Raw genomic sequence first — 23,185 nt, 5'->3', positions numbered from 1 at the left:
TTATTAAAACAAACGTTTGGCTGCTAATTGATGAACACTAATGTGTTTTCTAATCACTGCAGTTTGAGATTTTAGCACTAAACAAAGCAGTTGCAATTGATTTGTGGCTGCTTCTTGGTTTCAGCTTGGGATCTGGACATTTTTTTCCTTTTCAATTTAGCAGGCAGCTTAGCTTGTCTTTTTAGTTAAGAATTGGCTTGTTACAGTGTCATTCCATTCTGATCTCTTTTGCTATTTCTTATTTATATTGCATAATAAATCTGCTCAATTCTTTACAGGCAAATAAGGCACAGTCCTTGGTTCAAGGAGAAAATATTTAAAGTTGTAGTTGGGCTTGTTTTTCTCTCGGTCTGCATCTCTCCTACTGTGTCTACTCTGCCTCTTTCTCCAAATAAAATAAAGCAAAATAAAAATAATCTTCAGCATCTTCAGCTGCTAAAAGCTGGTGCAGTGAATGTGTTTTCAAGCCCATGTCTGGGAAATGTGCAGAGCCTGGAAAGTCCCATTCCTTGTGCTGGGATGTGCCTGGGAGTTCCAGGACCTCGAGGATGGCATTTTTAATTTTCCTGGATTTGAGTCTCATATTTAGTTTTAATGCTCAATTACTGAGTAAAAAATGAATGTGTCAGATGTAGCAAAAGACAAATTCCTAGTCTCTTGCAGAGTGCAGAAGACAAAACTCTGCCAGCTTTGGGGGCTGTTTGTATTTAGTGTGAGCAGTACCCTCCTCACACCCATCGTGGCCTCGTCTTTGATCCTTCTGACCATGCATGCTATGGGAGTAACTAAAATCAGAGTTAAAAAAACCCCAGCACTGGAATACTTAAAATACAAACACATTTAATTATTTGAACATTAAAATGCTTCTTTTTTCAATAATGCTTTGGCATAATTGACTTCCAAAAGAATGGTGAATTCTCCCATTTGCTAGAACACCAAATTTTTTCAAGTTGTTTTGTTGCAGCCTTTTGCAGCTGATACACCACTCCCAAAAAAATCCACTTCCAGAAAGAACCTGAACCTGAACATCATTTAAAGGAGGTTTTTTTTCCCCTTTTCTGCAGACAATCAAGACTGGGCTGACAATGGTGGGGAAGGTGGTGACCCAGCTGACGGGGACGCTGCCGTCGGGAGCCAGCGAGGAGGAAATCCTGGCTCACAGCAACCTCCGCAGGAGTCCCCTGGTGCCTGGCATTGTCACCATCATCGACACCGAGACCGTGGCAGAGGGACAGGTAACAGTGTGCACACAGCCAGAGCCTGCCTGGCCACCACCATCCCAGGGAAATCCTTCTTGTGCTGTTGGGAGTGAAAAATAAAGCGGAGTTTCGCCTGCGCGGGGAATTTTACAGACCCACAGAGCTGGGATAAAATCCTGTTTGGGACTGAAATGCAGCCAAAATATATATTGTCCTTGCAGCATATTTATGTGACACTTTGACAAGATCAAGTGTGAAGTGTCACATTTTGTCTCCCCGACACTTGTTCCTAATTGACATTGATTGATGCTGATCAGTGGAAGTGGAGATGGAGTCTGATGATTTTATTAATGCAGAACGGGGCTGGAATGTGGGGTTGTTTGGGAATGGGGGAATTGTTGAATTCCAGGCTAAAAAAAGTGATGGGAGAAGTTGGGTGTGAAGTGTAAAAGTTATAATTTTATGTAAATCCCACATGCAGTTGAGCACAGTGCAGTTTTGTGAGGCATTTGCACTGTTTTATAATAAATTCATTGTGTATAATAATACACAGTGCAGTGCATCAGGAAGAATCATTTGTTACAAACGCCACACCATTATCAGACAATTTTTAAATTGCTGGATTTTCCTGTCTTTATGACAGGGAAGATATCCATGTCTTTTTTTGTTTGTTTCTACCACTCATTTAATTTTAGAGTGGCTGGTCCTGGAATCAGTGTTTATGCAGAACTCCCACACGCTTCATTATTCTGTAACTAGTCTGTGAGATATTTTTTTTTTCTCATGGTCACATTTATTGAATTTAAAACAAAAAAATACCTGCAATTTTTTCTTGTTTTCCCCTATCTTTATGATGCTAATTGTAGGTAACTTAGTGAGGTATTAAGGACACATCAGAAGTCCAATATTTAGGCAAGTTATTATTTTTTTTTCCTTGACAGGAAAATAAAACCTTTTACTTGAAAAAATAACAAAACAAAGAAAAACTTTGTTATGGTTGTTCCTGAGAATTAATTTTGGAACTATTTAGCCAAGCGATGTTGCATTAAAAGGGAATTGTTCATAAAACAGTGTAGACATTTTCTTCCAAAATTGCAGTAAAAGAAAGAAGATAATGGAAAAAAATTTAAGATCTTAGAGTCAGGTTTTAGAATAATTCTGTTGGCTGTTCAGATTTGGTTTTGTTTCCAGGAAAAAAAAATCTTTTGGCTCTTCATATACAACAAGGAAAGAAAAAAAAGACAAATTTGACTTCATAAATTTCTGATGAAGCTGTTGAATGTGGTCATTATTTCTGCTGCTTGCTGTCTGTGCTTTGATTCTTCTGCATAGGCCTAGAGGGAAAAAATGATAGATCTTAGTTTTTTAAGGCTTGTTATATATGATTTAGAGGTTTTATGAACTTGTCCTCTGACCCTAACAATAGTAGGGAGCTACCAAAGCCTGAAGGGCACTCCAGGAGAGGAGCTGTAAAAATGATAACGTTTGTCTTGTCCAAACCCTGCTGCTCTAACATAAATAAGCCATCAGCTCTAGGAAAATAAGTTTTGTCTTGAACCTCTAGGAAGCTGGATATCCTAATTGTGTGTATTGCATTCATGTTTTTGTGATCTGGAGTTTTTAAATGCTGTGAAATTATATCATTTATTTCCCGTGCTGCAATTTGCTTTCAGAATTATATTTATTTCCAGGAAAAAAGAAAATAACCTTTCTTTTCTGTTGCTAGAGTTTCATGGTGCAGGAGATTTTTTAAACAATTTTTTCTTACTGAAATGTCCTTCTGGCAAAAAGAAAGCTGATTAAAAAGAAATAAATGCACTTTGTATGTGGTCATTGCACACTGCCAGTACAGAACCTTCTCCTGTCGGGGTGTCCTGGGTGCCCTTGGAGCCCTTCCCTGTGCCTGCAGCTCTGTTTGCAGTGGAAATGTCAGTTTTTATGTTTTTGTGCAGATGTGAGCTGGTAGATCCTGGTTGTGGCAGGGATCTTGGTGTGTCCCAGGAGCCTGGCAGGGACGTGATGCTGTGTGCTGCCAGGAGAATTCCTGCCAGGAATGCCAGTGTGGATGGCATTAATTCTTGGGGCAGGATTCAGGGAAGTGTTTTGGCACCTCTGACCTCTGAAGGAGGTGAGAATCTCACTGAGCTCACTGCCCTGGGCTGTGAGGGCACTGCAGCATGGAGCTGTCCCAGCTCTGAGCTCCTTGTGCCCAGAATTTCTGACTTTTTTTACTCTCCTGTGGAAAATCAGTTTGAGAGTAGAGGTGACCTGAGCTCCATCCTCACTTTGGCTGAGGTGGAGGGGTGGTGGGACAGGCTGCTGATGCTGAATCCTCTCTGTTGTGGGGTCACTGTCTGTTTCTGAGGTTTTTCTGAAGTTACTGGTTTACAGAGTCAGAGATTCACAGAATCAGTGCATTTGGAAAAGGATCATCAAGGCTGAATCCTGCCATTCCCATGGAACCAAACTGCCACATCTGCTCAGTGTTTGAATCCTCCCCGGGATGGGGACTCCACTTTCCTGAGGGGAACTCCTCTTCCAGTGCTGAAGCACTCTCAGTAAAAGGATTTTTCCTTGTTTTATCCCCCCAGTTTTCAGATTCCTGAAGAGTTCTGAGTGGAATCAACAAACCCTTCCTGCTGGTTTGGGATGTTCGTGGCTGTTCCCATGAGGCTCTTTCTCCTCTCACTGAGATACCCTGAATTTAAAATTCCAACCAAGTATTTTCTGGGCTAAATGAGCACTTGGAAATCCCTGAATCCCATTGAGCAGGGGTTGGTGTGTGCTCACACGGGTTCCTGCCTTGTCACAGCTGAGGGCAGTTTCAGAAGCAGGGAGGAATTCTTTTCCTATCATCAGTGCCCTCCTAATATCAAATAAATACCTCACCTCCTTCAGGACAATAAAGATTTCTATCACCTGCACAGCCTGACTAAGAATTTGGGTGTTGCAGTGATAGATACATTTTCCAAGTAATAAAATATGCCTGTAAGATAAGATACAGTTAAAAAAAATCTGTTTTAAAAAGAGAAAGAAAATGGAAGACAGCAATAAATCTAAGGCAGGCAAATAAATAATTTTGGAGGAGAAATAAGAACTTTTTTTGAGTGGGGAAGCATTTTTTTTTACATAAATGTGTCTAAAGTTTTGCAAAGTAATGATCCAAGTACTTTCTCAGTTATTTCAAGCACAGCACACAAGTTCTGAAAATAGACTGAGCTGCTCTGTGCATGTGTACAAATATAACAATTTCTGTGCCAGGAGGATGATGAAGGGACATGTTTTGGACACAAACCAAGAGGACTCACTATAATTTTCACTAATTTTTAATAATTTCTCCCATTTCCAAGGCATTAAATGTGAGGGATGTGAGAGGGAGCTCGATGTGTCACTCACTGCCCTGTGCTGCCGTGGCACAGGGAGAAATGCAAACTCACCACAGAAAAATCCACAATTTTAGACCAAATAACTCTCCTAATGTAATCTTGCAGGATTAAATCTGTAGGGAAAGTATTTTTAATAAACCTTATGAAGGTAGATACTGTAGTAAACTCTCATCCCCAGCAGTTGTTTATGTGATAGCTCCTACTTTCAGAATTGGTGCTACTTTAAGAAAATCTGAATTATGAGGTAATTAAATAAATGCAGAGGAATGCAGAATTATTGACATTGGCTGTCAGGAGATATTTGTAAAAGGAATAAAAATAATTATCGAGATGCCCAAGTAACTTTGTGGTAAACCAAAATATGTTAACAAGGTTGTGTGCTTGTTTAAACTTCCTTCTAATGAAGTGTTAGCAAACTTTTCAGTTAGATGGAAGGACTATTTATTTGAATCCCTTAATTAGTTGAAATGGATAAACCTAAAGCTGTACAGATGTCCTCTTTTTCAGTAATTGGAATTAAACGTGTAAGACTTTATTGGCTTGGGTTTGAAAGAAAAATTATTTTCTTTTGACCTTTGTTTCTGTATTCTTAATTAATTCATCCACTGGGCCACCCACGTGCAGGCTGCAATAATGACCTTGCTCAAAAGTCACCAGTTTTGGGGCAGAATGTAAATCTGTTCAACATCTAACAGTTGGCTGACAGAGAGAGATGTGGCCAGTTCAAAATCCAGAACTCAGGGCTGGGTGCCTTCGCCGGGGCTGGGAGTGATGGAATCTCACAGCAGCTCATCCACAATCTGCAATATTGGAGGGAATGTTTTCAAAACAGCTCAGCAAAATAAGATAACATGTTGGTCTATTTATGTTTTAAAATGTAATCAGGGCTTTTTTTTCTTTTTTTCCCTGTTCCCTATTAAGTTTTTATTGCATTAAAGAGGAATTTTCGGGAAAAAAGCAGCCACAGTTTCCAAAGTTCATTTTGGTTTGGTGAGGTTGATAGCAATTGAACCAAACCAAGATGCTTATCAGGAGCAGGAATTGTTGTGAAATTTTGGTCTGAAGGAAAAAGAAGCTCAAAGAGTGAAGCATATTCAATAATAAAACTTTAACTACAGACATAATTCCACTGGTCATTAACACCAGGGCTTTTATTTTAGGAGCAGCTTTGGCAAAGGCTGATGTGATGTCCTGATGCTCAGATTTTTGGCCTCAATTTTCTTCACTTTTTATATCTCTGTGTATTACAGAAGAATTCTTTTTATATATAAATATAAAAAGAGCAACAGGATTCCCTCAGAGCATAATACTGTCTGCCTCACTTTTATTAAAGGAGATCTGGTTTTTGTCAAGAAGACATTTTTGTCTCAGATAAATGGTTCAGGCTGAGCGTGAGGCTGGTTTGAGTTTATGCTGGATTCTATTAAAAGGAGTGCAGTAGTTAATGCCACAGATCTATCACTTTTAGCCCCTTTCCACTGAAGTTTGACCTTGGCTGTAACTTGGGGGAGGCTCTTTGTGAATCAAACTCCAGCTCTTTAAAGCATTGGAGATCTCAAGTGTACAGCAAATATTTGTTATACAATATTCATATTTATAATTATTGCCAAACCTATTTGTTTTTATGATGATGGGATTAGTCTTTTCTTAATTGTATTAAGAGTAGGACCTGCTTGATTAGATTTGGGTCCATTTTTATTTGTGTTACTTTCATGTTTTATTTAAAAACATGTCTCCACTGGGATAAGTGGTGTAATTTGCCTTTAAAGATTAAAATAATTAAAGTCATAATTACGAGTGGCTTCTGCTCAGCAGTACTGAAAATACCACAGAGGAAGGAAAATATGGCAGAGGAGAAAAAGCTCTGGCAGCAGTTCTCCCCTGCCCTGGCAGCAAACACTGCTGGCTGGGGAGCTCTGTCTCCTCTTTTGGGGTGAGATAAAGATGATTTGGTGAATCTTTGACAAACTTCAGAGTTCTGCTGTAACAGAGCTGCTTTGGGAGCTGGTTTGGCTCAGCCACGGGCTCTTTGGCTGGGCAGCTTTGGGGAAAATCCTCTTGCAGCTCTTGGTAAAATATTTTTGGGCATCAGGAGCAGCTGAGGGCTCGTTCACGAGGAGCCTTGGTGGAAAAGTCTCAGTGTTGGTCTCTTGTTGGGAGATCTGCAAGGAGGATCCTGCTGGAGCTCAGTGGCTCTGGGATCACCTGATCTCTGAGATTTCTGAACCTTTCTCAATGAGAGACTTTGGAAGGTCTTTTAGCAGAGTGGTTAGAGGCCACTACCTTGGAGAAGGAAGCCTGTTTGGGAGGAAAAAAAACGCAGCCTCGGGATTCCTGTGGGCTCTGCAGGCTCTGGGAGGCAGAGTGAGCTGCTTCCCTCGAGCTCCCTGACAGCCCCTGGGTGTGTTATTAGGGAAATTGTCCCTCTGATTTGATTGGATTTCCAGGAAAAATTCCCAACTCTGCTGTTTTCAGCTGGCTGGAGGAGCTGGTGGTGCTGGTTTGATGTTCCTGAAGCACCGGGTGTTGGGTCAGCATCGTTTTGATTTCCTGGAGTTCTGTAAAAAAGGGAAATCATGCTGGGATTTAAAGCTCTGAACTGGGATGGGAAGCAGGCTTTGGTTTGGTGGCATCTTTGTGGGGGACATTTGGTTGATGATGGAGTTAAGTCCAATTTTTTCCCTCCTTCCTTTGATGGAATTGTAAAAAGTGATATTTGTTATCCCCAAGTGCAGTGCAGAAGAGCAAAGGGAAGACCTGGCAAATCCTGAAGATTTCAATAGATTGGTGATTTCAAAAAGCACTTTTCTCTGTTCCTAAAGGATCTATTTTTTATGCTGATTTGAAAAAGAGGAAGAATATTTTTTCATCTTTCCACACAGAAGCAAGTGTTGCTTCCTCGTGTGTTCCCCAAGCCAGTTCTGCCCATTCTGACAGAGGCAGTGACACCCATCAGGTGCTGAGAAAGGAGCCCTGAGTGTCACATTCCCCACTGCCCAAGATTTCCAAATTTTTGAGTGATGAAGGTGCTTTTGTGGTTGTTTTTATTGGCTTTTATTTTGCTTTACTTGGTTAGTACAGGGGATGAACACACTTGAATTTGAATCTGCAAAGGTCGGTTTGCAAATCAGCTTTTATAGTGAAAGGGGAGATATTTAAAAGCTCTTTTTGGAGTATTTTTTTCCAATAATATATTTTTAAGCAGTAAATGACAAACGAATTGAAAGCATGGGATCAGCTAACATCATACACAAATAGAGATTTGGACTTTTTTGAGTTCTCAAGTTTTCTAAGTCTGTTCCTAAGTCTAAGGTGTTTTGCAGTTTTTGATGTTGTGACTTTTTCTTTTGTATCATATTTCCAGAGGAAAAATATTTAAGGATCAGGTTGCCATCCCGTGCTCCTGCCTGTTGGACAGGGGTTTGTGCTGCAGGGGTGATAACAGCAGTGCATTTATCATTTTTATTTTTTCTCAAGTAAAGCCATGTTGAATTAATCCTGTAGAAGAGGCTGCATATGGAATATCCTGTGTAACTGCTTCTAGCAATGACTTAGCTCCTGTGATACCTACACATTTCTCATGGAATATTCTTATTTAACAGGCTAGACCTGCAAAAAAATTCTTTGCAAAGCTGGTTTATGGTGTTCATTTGTCATTATCATTTCTCTTTAATTGGAGCAGAGTGCTGAGGCTGAGCCCAGCTCCCTGGGAGTGGGAGCTGATGATGATGGCTCGAGGTGTCCTGGCTCAGGGAGGGCTGTGCTCCTCTGCAAAGCCCCCAGAAGATCTGCAGCCCCTCTGCCTCGGTGGTTCTGGCAGGAGCAGGAAATGCTGACGAGGGAGAGCAAAGCCATAATTGAGCTGGGAGGTGCCAGAGCTCTGGGCTCTGCCAGCCCAGCCCAGCCCAGCCCTGCTCCAAACGCCAGGAGAGGATTCCTCCTCTTCTGAAGTGGAAAAATAGCTTCAAATGATTTGGATATCTGTTTGGGATAGGAAGTATTAAAAACCTTGCAGATTATTTTGGAAGAGGCAGACAAATTATTCAGGGTGGTTTTGCACTGTCTCAGTAAGAAGATGGTTTTTGCTCACCACAAAACCCTTTTTCAAGATCTTTTCTGACTGATCTTTCTTTTTGTTTTATTTAATTCAGCTTCTAGGATGATGTAATCAAAGAATAAAATATTCCTACAGCTCCTGCATGGTCACACATCTTCTGGCTCTTTTCTATAAATCTAGGAATATCTTTGCTTTTTCATGCAATTAAACTTAGATATTTTGTCCCTTTGTATGTCCTCACACTCAGCTTTAGTTTGACTGGTGCTGGAGTTTTATCAGCTTCAAATTTGCTTTTGTTTAAAACACCAAAGCTCATCCTTTGTCCCTTTTCCCAGAAGCTGCTGCACAACACAGATCTCAGTCCAGGTATTTCCTTTTCCACTGAATTTCCCTGTGCTGTGAAACCTCTCTGCTATATTTTAATTCCCTTTTTGTTCACAAGAAGGTATTTTATGAGGGCCTGATTTTTTGATAACAACCTTTGTAATAGTGTTACCTCATACTGAGTGAGGCAGTTTCAAGTTGGTGAAAATTCATGTTAATTCATGAATTCCAGAGTGCAGCTGCTTCCATCCACACTCCCAGCCCCTGGCATTCCTTGCATCCTTTGGAAATCCAGATCCCTCCATTCCAGCACCACTGACAGCAGGATGGAAGCTGTGCTGTTCCCACCTGGGGAACTCCTGGGAAGCAAACCCACTCTCTCTGGGGTTTGATCTGGTCTTCCACTCATTTGCCTTATGTACTTGGGATCAAAATACTGATTTATGTAAGGGTTAAATATTCCTTTTTCTTTCTAGGATGTAATTTTGTTATTGGAAACCTCAAATGGAGCTTCCTGCACAGCATGGTGTAGTGAGCTCTTTTGCAGTCAGCAATAATTCATGGAGCAAAACAGGACTATTTTTCTATTTTCCCTAATTTGGATAGGATAAATGAATAGGAAAGACATGAAATAGGAAATAAATAAGATAAATTAATAGGAATTCCAGGCACAGAGTGGATAATCCTTTGTGGTTGTTAGAGCAGCTCTCATGTCTGTATGTGAGGGAGTTCCCAGCATTGTTGCTGTTGAGCTGCCAGGCAGGTACCAGGCAGGTACTCACCTGTGAATGTGACCCTTACCCAGCGTCTGTATGTGAGGGAGTTCCCAGCATTGTTGCTGTTGAGCTGCCAGGCAGGTACCCTGTGAATCCCTGGGTCAGGACATGGGGATTTTCCCTCTGGGGTGTTTTTTCTCTGATCCGGGCTGTGCTCTGTCCCCAGGTGCTGGTGAGTGAGGACTCGGACAGCGATGGCATCGTGGCCCATTTCCCTGCTCATGAGAAGCCCATTTGCTGCATGGCCTTCAACCCCAGTGGTAAGAGATTCCTCTGGGTTTTGGGATGGGTGGAAACAAGGCAGGAGATCCCAGTGGTAAGAGATCCTTCTGGATTTTGGGATGGGTGGAAACAAGGCAGGAAACCCCAGTGGTAAGAGATTCCTCTGGGTTTTGGGATGGGTGGAAACAAGGCAGGAGATCCCATGGGAGTGTGTCCCCTGGCTTTGGAGGGATTGCTGGTCCCACTGGGACACTGCAGGTGACCTGCTCTGGGGAGTGTTGGATTTGTCTTTTCTGGAAATTTCAAACTCTTTCACTGTGGTAGGAGGAAGGAGATTCAGTTCCACTGCTGAGGAATTCCTGTCTGCTGGGATCCTCCCAGCCAGGTGCACACATGGTTGTGATCCTCAGGTATCCAGAGGATCAGCACATGGATTAAATGTCCTCCATGAATACAGAATTAAAATAGCTTCATTGGTTTTTAAAGTAACTTATTATTTCTTTGCTAATGAAGAATTCGTGATCTTACCCTCTCTCCTGAGTGAAATCAACTAAAATCTGAAATACTTGTAAGAAATGCCTCAAAAGTACCTGTTTCTCTCCTTCCTCTCTATAAATGAACAGTCACTGTGGGCAGCAGGGACAACTACAAAGCTTGGGTATTAATTGATCTTATTAATCTGACAATTACCATTGATCTGCAGATAAACAATGTTCTGGCTGATTGCAGCAGCACTCAGGGAAATGCTCAGGAATCAGCAGCTTCCAGTGCCTAAATTAACAATTTCTAAGATGTAGCAAATGCCAGGAAGATTAGGAGGGTCAAGTCACATTTCAGAGAATAAAACTAAATGTCTGTCATTTATGTTTTCACTTTTGCTGACCAGTTGGTGTCATTCTGACACCCCATCTGTTGTGTCAGAACTCCTTAACAGTGCAGTGCAGTTCACTGGGATTTTGTGACAGAAAAGCTGTATTCTCATCTGCCTGGGTTTTCGTGGAAGGGATTTTTTCATGGAGCTCTGTGCAGTGAACTGAGAATCCTCAGTTCCAGAACAGTCATTTTGCTTTGTGCTCTGCAAGAAGGATGATACCTAAAGTGGAGCAATGCTAATTAAATGAAATAAATAAGTGAAATAAATACAACTGCTTAAATTGGAATGGTAAATAGGTATTAATTAAATGCTTCCTTAAGAGAGTTTCTGGGATTGTGTAAATTTAAAAGGCAGCAGAATGTTTATGCAAAACCAAATTAACTTGTTATTTTTCAAAAGAAAGAATATTTTTGCCAATTGCTGGATACTTCTATTATGTTCAAATTCTTTGGTTTGCTCAGGTACTGGGATGACAATAACTCAGAGAGTGACACTTAGATCAAATGGTGTTTAATGGCAAAACACTTCTTTAAGTGGTGTTATTTTTGGCTGCTTGCAGATGCTGTGTGAGGTTTGCAGGAGGGATGGGCACAAACCAGCAGAGAACTCTTCTCCAGTGAGAGCAGCACTTAGGCCAGGCTTGTGAGCTCTTTATTTAACATCAAGGCAGGATTTTGTTTGAAGCCAGGGCTGTAGCATCATCCCAGCTCATTCTCCAGTGGTCGTTGGCAATCAGGCTGAGCTCATTACAGAGAACAAAACAAGAGGTGCCTTTTGATTCTGTCATGGCTGTTTGCTCTGAAACCCACTTTGCTCCTGATTCCAGGCAGTGACCAGCACTCAGAGCTGTGCTGGGGAGGCAAACAGGGAGCCCTGCCCTGATTCACTGGGAATTTTACTTTCTGGGGCTGATAAACCCCTTAATCCCATCGTGTCTCAGCACAGGAACTGCACAGGTTTTGGGAAGATCCCTTTATAGGTTTTTATTGTGTTAAAAACGAGCAGAATCCTCCCTTCATTTGGGCAGATCAGAGGTACAAAGGCTTTTATCAGCTTTGATAATGAAAACCAACTTGTGTATAAATGACCCACATCTCTCCATACCACAGGAATTGTTATTTGTGCTTTTGAGGTAATTTTAAAGTCCACTGGGCTGCAGCTTGATTTCAGTTGTCTTCACTTCACCACAATTAAAAGCAAAGTATAGATGTTTTATTTGTGCTACAGCTGCGTTGCTGAATACACTGTTGTCTACACTTGGGCAAGTTCTCCACAGCCAGAGGACAGTCTGTTCTTTCAGCCCATGAAATTTCTTCCTGCTGCCCCTGCAGAGGGGAGGAAGGGCCAGATCCTCTGGGCTCCCCAAGGAAGGTGTGTTTGGGGCACAAGGCCTCGAGGATGCAGTGTGGGAATAAGTGGAACATGAAAACCTGGAGAGATGTTGTTTTCACAATTTATAGATGAAATAAAGCGTAGAGAAATCAGCTCTAAATTTTAGATATGCTCAATAATTCTGGAGTCCTGGTGTTCAAGTGTTGAGTTTGGTGTTGGAGGACACCAGGACATTTTCATGTGGACACTGCTGCTCCTCCTCTGGAGTTCCACTTTCCATGGGAGCCTCGAGTGATGCAGACCAATAATTAATTCTTTTGGAAGCTGGGCTGAGCTTCTGAGCCCACCAGAGCAGGGGATTGTGCTGGGATCCAAATTCCTGTGGGAATTCCTGCCGTGCTCAGTGCAGAGCCTGAGCTGGACTGGCCTCCAGGGCTCCAGGTGGGATTTCCAGGAGCATCCATACAAACATCTCCATCCCCATATCTGGTTTGGGAGGCAAGTTAAATGCAGGAATTTTCATGTCTGTTCAAAGGTTGTTTAAATCATTCACTCCTGTTTTTGGAAGGTTTGTGCCTCGTTTCCCTGTCAGGCTGCACTGCCAAGAACTATATGTACAACAAACCCTGTGGGCAGCCAGGAAAGATGAGAATTATCCCCTTGGATTTTTTAGGGCTTCTGCTTTGCCTTCCAATTTGGTAAGGCAAGTGAGTAGCCTTAGAGCCTCTGAAAAGGACATTTTGTTACCTAAGCTTCCTGGTGGTCTTCTCCTGGGACAGCTTTTCCCAATAAAAGCTTTTTTCTCCACTCAAATGCAGCATAGAGGGATTTTCCAGCTGCAGGACCCGATCCTGGCTTCTCACCCTTCTAGAAGGAGCAAAAGACACAATATTTTTCAATAAAAGCCCTTAAAACAAACTGAAAATGAAGTAATTAGACACTTTTGTAGCTATAGCTAAATCCACACTCAGCTTGGGAGTAGGAGCAGCTTTTAAATCAATGGGATGGGGCAGGTACATTCCAATTTTAGTGTCAAAGAGGAAAGTTTTCAAATAAGATTCTCAATTAGTAAACAGCTAAAAAAATGGTGTTGTTCATAAATACCCGGGTTTCTTTTTTTTCTTTTAAATATGGTAAATAAATGATCTGCTTTCCAGAAGTGTTGCTCCTGCCAGCTTGGCAGCTGAGAGCTGTGAAGTGCAAGACATTGAAAATTTAAAATAATTACGCTTCCTTGGCTACAAAAGAGATTTTCCACCCATTAATAACAAGAAAATTAATGTTGGGCCAGCAGTAAAACAGATTAAACTGTGTCCCCTTTGGGATGCCTGACTGCACCTTTAACAGACCTGAAATTGCTCTGATTATTTTAATGTTCTATATTGAAACGTGACAGTGGCCTTGAGTTAATAGTTAAAGAGGGTGAAATTGGAACATCTCTGCACAAGTTTTTTCCCATTGATGAGAAAAAGTGGGCAGGAAAACACTTCTGGAGAGTAAATCAAGCTGTAATTATTTAATGACAGAATAATTCTTCAGTTTTTCTGTTCATTTTCTTCTGGTTTTCAACTTGAATTATTGCCTTGGAAGACAAATACATTGAAATCAAGGCAGCTTGATGAGTTGCAGTTATAAATGTTGTGTCCCTGTGTCTCATGTCACCAGAAGGAGGAATCCTTGATGACTGATGGCTTGATCAAGAATTGCATTTTGGGTTGATCAAGAATTGCATTTTGGGTTGGTTGTGAAGGAAGAGCTGTAGCCATGGATTATTTTAGGAGTTACAAGAGTCATAGGGAGTTATTTATTCACAAAATAATATTTTATTTTGCTTCTCTTTATTTTGACTTCTCGGGATTTTTAAAATATTTACATTAAATCTTTACGTGCTTGCGTTTATTTTGCGGTGAATTGTGCTAAAATCAGAATTTCATTATTTAGTTAAGGTTTCTTGAGACCCAGTTTTGTAACCTGCAGCACATGATCCACTTGGGAGTAGGCAGGGATTGATTTGCTCTGATGTTTGGCTGTATTTTCACTTGCCTGGGAGAGGGGCTGAGTGGGGATAAATAAATCTGCTGCTCCTGGGTCGGGCCAGATGCCTCAGAAAACCATGGGCCATATAAACTTTGTGACATGAATGCAATTGCTGAGCCCAGGGAGCTCAGTGGAGCAGGAATCCTGTCCCAGTGAGCCTGTGGAAGGTGGCAATGCCAGGAGAAATCCACAGGGACTGAGCCAGGAGTGGCTCTCAGTCCCTGTGGTTCCCCTGAGTGCTCTGATCCTGTAATTTGGGAACCTCCAAAGCTCAGTACCAACCTTGTGTGGGATCCAAGTTCACATTTCCAAACTAAAGTGTGAAAGGTTCATATTTTTAATCACTTTTGGGACAGGCAGTGAGTTGGTGCAGTGGCTGGACTGGTCTCTCCGTGGCTGGGCATGGAAATCTGAGGGTTGCATTCCTAAATCCAGTCCATCCATGGATCCACATTTCCTCCACACAGATGTGTGCCTGATTCCCAGCACTTGTGCCCTTGGTGTTTTGAAAAGAAATCCAACACAGCTTGAAGGTGTCGAGTCCTTCAGTGAGCTCTGGCAGAGTGACACAGCTTGGGGAGGTGGAAAACCCTCAGAAAACTGAAGGGAAGCTCCTGGTGAAGCTCCAAACCATACAGACCTCATTTATATGCACGCAATCAACAGCTCTGCAATTAGGGAGGTGTTATAAATAGGATGTGGTGGGGCTGCCCAGCACTCTCTAATTTTCCCCGGGGCTGCCAGGAGCTGAGGACTCGGTGTCCCATCACAGCTCCGAGCCTGGTGAGGCAGAGGGGAGGAAGCTCTCAGATAAACACGGCGCAGCCTCAGCTCCCATCGCTCCCGGCTTCCGCTTCCAGGCCCTATAATTAGAAGTCCTTCTTTTCCTTGTATTCCCAGTTGACGCAAATGCTTTTTGTGGCTTGGCACCTCATTTAGGGCGTGGGCTTAGTTTATGGCCAGGCCAGAGTCTGGTTTAGTCTTCTGATACTGCATAAATAGCTCTTAACCCACAGTCTACATCTGTACTAGTTTTTCCTTTTATGCGTATATTCCTCGTGTTTTTATTTCTGTCCTGAAAGAAGCTGATTGTTTCCCCAAACAGAATGCAGGAAAAGTAGGAAGCTGTAAATTAGGGCAGGTAAAACAAAGCTTTGCTAATTTTTTTTCCCCGTCTAGGATATCTGTTCCTTTGAAACTGGATTTTAGTCAAACAACCACACAGTAAAACAGTCATTAATTTAATCTGGCTGCACCCTCGTACTGTGGATAAGCAAAATCAGAATTTTTGCAATGAGATGTATACTAAATGAAGTCTGGTTTACACATAAATTTCCACTGGGTCCTGTGTATGCAAGACATCCAATGGATTTCAGCTGTTATCTGTTAAACAGGGATTAATGCCAGTTGGAAAAATAAGCAGGAAATCCTCAAGAATTATTCACTCTTCATCTCTGATTATTCACCCATAAAGTCCCTCATAAGAGAAAACATTCAGACTGAACTTAGACGGCTTTAACCTGCATTTCCGTCTAAACAACTTTTTGGGAAAATTGTCCCAGGGCCTCTTAAGAAGCTTGAGTTGAAGTTTCCTGCACTTGAAAGTGAAAGTGAGGTAGGACCAGGATTCTGGTTCGTGTTTCTCTGCTGGGATTTGGAATTCCTGCTGGGATGCTGCAGGGACATGGAGACAGAAACAAAATGGCTGAGCTGTGATAATGGAAAACTGGGATTCTTCAGTGTGAAGTAATGAGAGCTGGAAAATCCCACCACAAACCCCAGCCCAGTGTTCTGAAACATGGGTGATTTATTGTTTGAATAACAGGGGCGAGGAAGAGATTTCAAAATGCTGTTTTATAAATACTCGTTCTTTCCCATCTGTGGTGTTGTGCTTGGGACCTCCGTGTTGATACAAGTCCTGCCAGAATATATTTGTTCTTCAAATGCAAATGTGGGTGTGAAAGGGCCTCCTTTAACTTACTGAAAAAGAGTCTCTAATACAAGTGAAGGGCCTGTTTTCCCTGAGCTTTCATCTAATAAATGCATTTATTCCAAACGGGACAGGCAGCAGGAGTTTAAATTAGACACAAATTGCCAAATCAGATACCACTCGTCTTTCTATTTTTAAGTCAATTCCTTTCCAGCCACAAATGTATTATCTTTCACCTCTGTAGTCCTTCAAGTTAGCAAAAACAGAGAAAAGAAACCCCAAACCAAGCCCAGAGAACCCAAAGGCAAAGCACACATGGAACCAAGAGCTGGGAGCATCATCTGGAACTGCTCAGAGCTGCAGGTGGACGGGTTGGGATCCAGGGTGGCACCAAAGGAACAAACAGGGACCACCATGGGTTCTGAGGGCTCGTGTGCCACAAGTTTTGGACAAAGTGAGCCCTGCTCTGCCTGAAGAGAGCCTTGTAGGGTTGGGAGAAGCCTGTGAGGAGCAGGGGGTGATACCCTCCCTGTGCTGCCTGCAGACACCTGCGGCTCTCGGCAGCGCTGGAAACCAGATCCCGCTGAGCTGAGCACCCATGGATTGCATGGACAGCAAGGATGGTGATCCTGTGTTTTCACTGCCTGGGGATCTTACACAGCGTTTTGTCTCCAGTTCCAGGCAGATTTTTGGCAGATTTAGGGGTTTTTTACCATTTTGAGTGCACTGTGCCGTGTGCTGGGATCCGCAGGAAGAACGCTCTGCTGGGATCTCTGGGTGTGCTCAGCCCTGGGTCTGTGTTTTTAAAAGACTTCTCAAGCCTTGGGGCAGGCAAAAACGTCTGTTTGCAGAGCTTGTCTGCTCAGTATTCAGAGAAGTCTTATGGATCCATCTGCTCCAGCTTCTCCTTCTCCAAAGGTCCTTTCCATCGGGAATAAGAGCGAGCACGAAAGGACCCAAAGCACCTCCATGTCTGTATAAAGCTGTCTAATGCATGAGGAGAGACAGACATGGGAATGGAGAAGATAAATTCCTACTGGGTTGAATTAGATCTTTTGGAATATCCTCTCTCCAGTAACAGCAGCAGCCTCATTCCAGCACACAAACCCCTCTTTGCTTCCAGCTTTCTCTGCTGGAAATGCTATATATTATTGAGGACCGCACACTTCACTAGAAGGGAAGTGTAGTTTGTGATGTTGCAGAACAGAATTAATGCAAATTGTGTGCATAATCCCACACGAAAGGCTTGGCTGCCTTGCACCGGAGCAACTTGAGCTGTATTTCCTATCAACACAGTCACTACAAATCAAGGAAATTGCCAGTTAAGCCAACATTAACATCCAGACCAACCTCAGCTCACATGCCTTACCGCCCAAACATAATACCCCAGTGCTCTCCCGGATTTCTCAGCTCCATAACAAACTCCCTTTCATTTCTAACACCCGGGCCCGGAGGAACAGCCGGGAGCAGTAAAAGTGTGTCTGCTGGAGGGAATCTTGCTGAGCTCAGATGTGAGATGGTGCGTTTGTGCGAGCTGCAGGAAATGCCTGGGTGCAGCGTGGGTGGCCGGGCCCTGCCAGCCTCAGTGGTCAAGCTGAGGGGAAGCTTGGAGGCAGTTTTGTCTCCGAGAGCAGTTTGGATTTTGTACCTTGCTGCTGGTGGGTCTCAGCGCCTTGGAAGTGCGTGTTTGCCCTCACAGGATGCTCCTTTCAGAGGTTTTGGAGGTGCCCTGTTGGTGCCACACAGGCTCTGAGGGTGTGCCCTGCGAGGGGTTTCAGGACATTGGACCCACGTGGCCAAGCCTTTGGCTTCTGTGCCAAAGAAATTTTTCTTTCTGGCCTAAAGGACTAAGAAGAAAAGACAGAAATTTTTCTGTCTGGGCCTAAAGGACCCGATCTCTTGGATTCCGGGATTGCCATGGAGGGAAAACTCAGATACCAAGCTAGTGATGAAATGGTGTCCCATAGCAAAGCTAATCACACTTAATTTTTACTCTGCTGCTTTGCACACTTTTTTCAGTTTAATACTAAATTTTTCCAAGTGTTCTAAAATAGGAAATCAGTGGTAACATGAATTTCTACTCTGCTGCTTTGCACACTTTTTTCAGTTTAATACTGAATCTTTTCAAGTGTTGTAAAGTAGGAAATCAGTGGTAACATGAATTTCTACTCTGCTGCTTTGCACACTTTTTTCAGCTTAATACTAAATTTTTCCAAGTGTTGTAAAGTAGAAATCAGTGGTAACATGTGAGAGGTTTCAAATGTGTGCTGTTGGTATCTGGGGCAGCTGAGGGAAAAGCAGTTTCTGGTATCATCTGTAAATAAATGAAGGCAATGGACTCTCATTTATGGCAGAAATAAGATATTTATCCTCTGGATAAGTGACATGTAAAACATGGGGACTAAGTTCTCTTCCTGCAGGGTAAAAGATTTCAGTTGTGCTTTATGTGGAGAAATGCTGCAACAGACCTGAGTGGAATTCTGTTTTTTCTTTAATAGATGGGAATCTTGAAAATTATTTAGAATGTCACTATTAAACTGCTAAAATCACTTTGTACTTGATGTTAACTAAATGTCAGAGGGTTACTTTGGGTGATAACCTATTAAATTTCATTAATAACAGAAAAAAAAAATCTGTAATTTGTTACTGTAATCCTGAGTTCTGCCATGATGCTGTAATTTCCTTGTATGCACAAAAATACTTAAATTTTTTGTATAAATTGGTGTAAATTTATGGCAAATTGACTTCAAGTATCTTTGTAAATGTTTAAAACTGGGTTGTAGGCTGAGACATCGTGGGATAAAAAAGTAAATAGCAAATGTAAGTTACTGTGGTTCTGCTGATCTAATTGAATCATTTCAGTACCTCCACCAGTGACCTGATTTCAATGAACCTGGTACCTCATTTAGTGTTTCATTTGAAAGCTCTCAACTCTGCTTTTCCCCAATGAATTAGAGAGATTCTTTATAAGGAAGATGCTTCTTCAGGATTGTTTTGGTATGGGCTGTTTTGGCTGGATTTCGATGATCTCTTCTTCCAAAAATTGTTATTGTGGAGACATCAATCTTTTTGAGACTGGCTCTTGCCCAGGGAAGAGCATTTTGGGGTTTTGCTGTAACATTCATCACTTCAATGCTTCATATTGGCCACACAGTTCTCAAATTTGTTGGAATATTCAGATTTTTCAGATGTTTTTATAGATTTGTGTTGTAATACTATCTTAATACATTAATACTTAAGTCGTAGTACTGTGAATATGATTTCAGTTGAAGTCCTGATTCATTTTTATGAGGTGAATCCCTTTCAGTTCAGTAATTTTCTGTGTTTTCTTCTGTTTCCAAACCCCAAATGTAAGCCACACTCAGTGTTTTTTAGACAGACACTTTAAGCCTCTTCTTTTGCCGCGATTAATCTTTTACGCTTTTGTGTTTCTTTTTTTTCTTTTGCTCCCCAGGGATGTTGCTGGTCACCACTGACACATTAGGCCATGATTTCCATGTTTTCCAAATCCTGACACATCCTTGGTCATCATCACAAAGTGCCGTCCATCACTTGTACACACTTCACAGGGGAGAGACCGAAGCCAAAGTAAGTGAAACTCTTTGCTGAAGAATAATCCCCAGACACCTTATACATTCTGTGTATGTTGGCACTTTAATGTTTGTTTCAGCACACAAAGAGCCTTTCTTGTGCTCCAGCCACAGAAGGGATAAGAGCAGAGCGTTTAACCTGGACAATAATAAATTCTTGCCCTTTGCAATGAGGTGCTGTCAGATTTATTCAGATCTGGCACTGCCTCCAAAGAGCCCCGATTATTGGCTGTGTTTGCACTTAACCTTTTCTCATGTAACATGTTCAACATTTGTCTCGTGCCCGTGAAGGAACTGTCAGCGTTTGCCTGGCTCTGGTGGTAAAAGCCACAGACAGACAATTAAAGAGTTGAAAGGAAGAGTTAATCAAAAGGCTGTGATTAACTTTTCTTAGCACAGTGGGGGAACCTGCAGAGACTCCCCTGTTTAACTTCCCTGTTGAAAAATCCCCCTCTCAGAGATGCAGGGCTGAGTTAGGATGTTGTCCAAGGGTGGAGAAGTCTGGAATTGTATTTTAAGCAATGCTCAGTGAAGTGATTTGCTGTGAGGTGGGGAAAAGGGATCTGCTCTCACTGGCAGGGCTGTGGCTGTGCAGCAGCGAGTTCTGCTGGAGTCCTTCACAGCAGAGCCTCACCTTTGGAGCACTGAGGAACTGCTGAGGAACCTGCTTTAAACACAGAATCAAAATGTCACCACAGGGTAAGAAATGAGTGTTGCACTTGCTGATGCAATTACACACGGGAAGCACAGGCTTGTGACAGCCTGGCAGATGTAAAGCACTGTGACAGGGACAGCCTGGGGCTCTGTGATTATCACCCTGGCACGGGGAGCTCCCTGCTTCTGGTACCTGATTACAGTTCCTTCAAACCTTTTTTTTCCCTGGGAGTTGAGCAGTTTCTTTCAAGTTTCTCACCATAACAAGTGGAATGTGAAAGATTTACTGAATGTAGCAGTGGTTGATCAAGTTTTGAGCTGGGTGAATTTGCATTTCTGGGAGTTTAAATATTCTAAAGCTTTCCTGCTACCATTCTGGAAAAGCAGAATTGCTGTTACAGGCAATAGTTTACTATAAGAAGGAATAACCAGTCTGGAAAGTGAGAGGAAATTAGGAAAAACTGTTCATTTGGGATAATATATATAGTACTAACAAGTAGTTTTTATAAATATTGCAAAGAGCAGTGAGATCTGTGTGTATGCACATACTCTGCCATCTACTTGGGCATGTTCTATAAGGTGTTTAATGTTTTAGAGTTATTTTTGTTCTCCCTTCATACAAAGACTCAATATTGAAACCCAAAGCACAGGACTTCAGTCATGGGGAACAAAGATGTTCTTCTGGTTTTTACAGCTGATAAATTTGTTTTCAAGGCACACATTGGAAACCAAACAGAACATGTTTTAGAGAAGGAACCCTTATTGATACATGTTTTTTTGGGATATAGTATTAGCATCTCTGTGAAAGCATTGCATTAAAATTCTCAGAATCAACATAGTAAAATTTTTTTCTAGTTTGCCACACAGTTTTCATTTGGGATGTGAACAGTATAGCTTTTGGAATGGCATAAAATAGAGAAAATTCTAGCCAGTCTGAGGTGTGTTGGTGGATTTCACAGCTCCCTGGATAATTAAACAATACTGCATTGGTACCTGTGATTCTCAACACACATAGTTTAAAATATTTATGTAATTTGAGGGATTGGTTTACTTTTTTAGTTTGGAATAACAGCACTTCTTGCTGTTCAATGAGAGGAGAGTTTGCTGGTGCTGCTCTTTTGTTTTGTGAATTTCATGTATGAGGAGCATTAGAGAATTTTGGAGACTGCTCAATGTAAAACTCTCAGTGCAGCCCACACTGGGAGCCTCTGTGCCTCCTGTCTGGTTAGAACAGTATTTGTACATTTGCTACCAGACCTTTTTCCTTTTTTCTTTTTTTCCCCCCCTGTTTTAAAAACTAACTGTGAATCAAGGCCAATGGTCTTAAAGGTCACCTTCTGTACTGGAGCTATAAAAAGTTCTAATTTGTGTTGATGGACATGAGTGATTATCAGTGTCAGAATTTGTTTAGCTAGTGCCCATTATAAATTGTTTAACCATCATCATTATGGCCATGTTATATGTGGGATTTTAATGTCCCTGCTGAAAGCAGCTCTGCTTTTCTATGTGAGATTTTGGCTGACAGCTTCACCCCACTTTTCCCAAAATCTCCCTTTTGTGACTCAGAAGAAGATGGGGTGGGATGGAAGGTGGACCTCTCTCTCAGAAGGGAATGGTGAAGACAATGACCATGGCAGAATGTGAAGTGCTCAGATCATTCACTGAGTCCCAAGGTCACAGCCTTCAAAGTCACTGTTCTGCAGACACAGACAGAAGTCCCTGTTTGGTTGTACCAGACTGAGATCTTGTAGCCTTTGAGTGCCACTTGTGCTCTAGATTTTATATTTTTCTCCCTTAAGAGGACAAAGAGCAGCACTGAGTAACTCCAGGAAGGTCCATTGCAAGGGCTGATTATTTTACTGAGTCAGAGAGAGCTGAACCTCTCAGAGGACCTGTGCTTGCACAGTTCAGCTGTAAAGAGGAGAAATGTGCACGTGTATGTGCTGCACATTTTGGTTAAGGACACATTTTCTTGTCCTCCAGCTCTTGTGTTGTGAGGCAACACTTACTGCACTCATATTTTTACCCAGGAGCATTCTGGAAGGTTTTTAATGAAGGCATAGCATGTTCTGAACTGAGGAAGCTCATTTACTTGCAGATGAAAGTTAGCCTGTCACCTGATGATCCTTTCTCTTTGATCTGAAATTGTAAACAGCAAAAACAAAATCCCTGCAAACAGCATTATCTCAGCCTAGGACAAATAAACGGCACGATAGCATCAGCTGGCTGCTGGCCAGCTCCTCTGTAATCCTTTACTCTCTCAGACTTTTGTTATTCCCACTCCCAAACTGCAGCTAGAACTGATTCAGTGGGAGAAGGTAAACAGGGAATGATAAAAACATTCCAGCCTGGCTGCACGCTGATGTGATGCTTTTCCAGGGAATGCACAAATGTTTCAGTGATGTGGTTCCACACACACTGCTCAAGGTTGTGTCACGCCCTGTGCCCAGGTAGTGAAACATTGGGACAACTTCCAGATATTGGATGTGAATGTCCATGGCCACGAGGAATTCCTTCCTGTCTGTGACATGCCCATAGTTGGGTATTGAAATAGACTCTGTAAGACTAGGAAGACTTTCTTATTTCTAGGAAAGAAGCTGGGGATGGGCTTGAAATAATCAGGATTGGTTTGGGGAAGTTGATCAGTGCAGCTGAGAGCTGACAAGAAGAAGCTGCTGCAGTCAGAAGTAGCTTGGCTGCCCTGGGGAGATGGAGCCCTGAGCAGTGGCATTTGCAGCTCAGTTATTGGTGCAGAGCTCAGCTCTGCTTAAAGAGCCCACGTGAATCTCTCACTGTGCCCACAT

At 42.2% G+C, this 23,185-nt stretch overlaps 1 protein-coding gene across 13 annotated transcripts in view; it reads left to right on the top strand.

Moving 5' to 3' along the window:
- The window catches only part of BCAS3 (BCAS3 microtubule associated cell migration factor), a 299,564-nt gene that overhangs the window by 52,878 nt on the left and 223,501 nt on the right, over window positions 1-23,185 (top strand). For all 13 annotated transcript variants that reach the window (XR_005628832.1, XM_039720696.1, XM_039720699.1 and 10 more), the window contains 3 exons: window positions 1,065-1,235; window positions 9,909-10,002; window positions 19,592-19,725. Coding sequence is in view for 12 of the 13 variants with exons in the window: in XM_039720696.1 (XP_039576630.1) it covers window positions 1,065-1,235; window positions 9,909-10,002; window positions 19,592-19,725 (399 nt within the window). In the remaining variant the exon portion in view is untranslated. The remainder of the gene's footprint in view (window positions 1-1,064; window positions 1,236-9,908; window positions 10,003-19,591; window positions 19,726-23,185) is intronic.

This window comes from Passer montanus, unplaced genomic scaffold (assembly GCF_014805655.1).
Source record: "Passer montanus isolate IOZ18808 unplaced genomic scaffold, ASM1480565v1 scaffold44, whole genome shotgun sequence".
NCBI classification, from domain to species: domain Eukaryota; kingdom Metazoa; phylum Chordata; class Aves; order Passeriformes; family Passeridae; genus Passer; species Passer montanus.
This window is presented reverse-complemented; position numbering and strand designations above follow the sequence as displayed.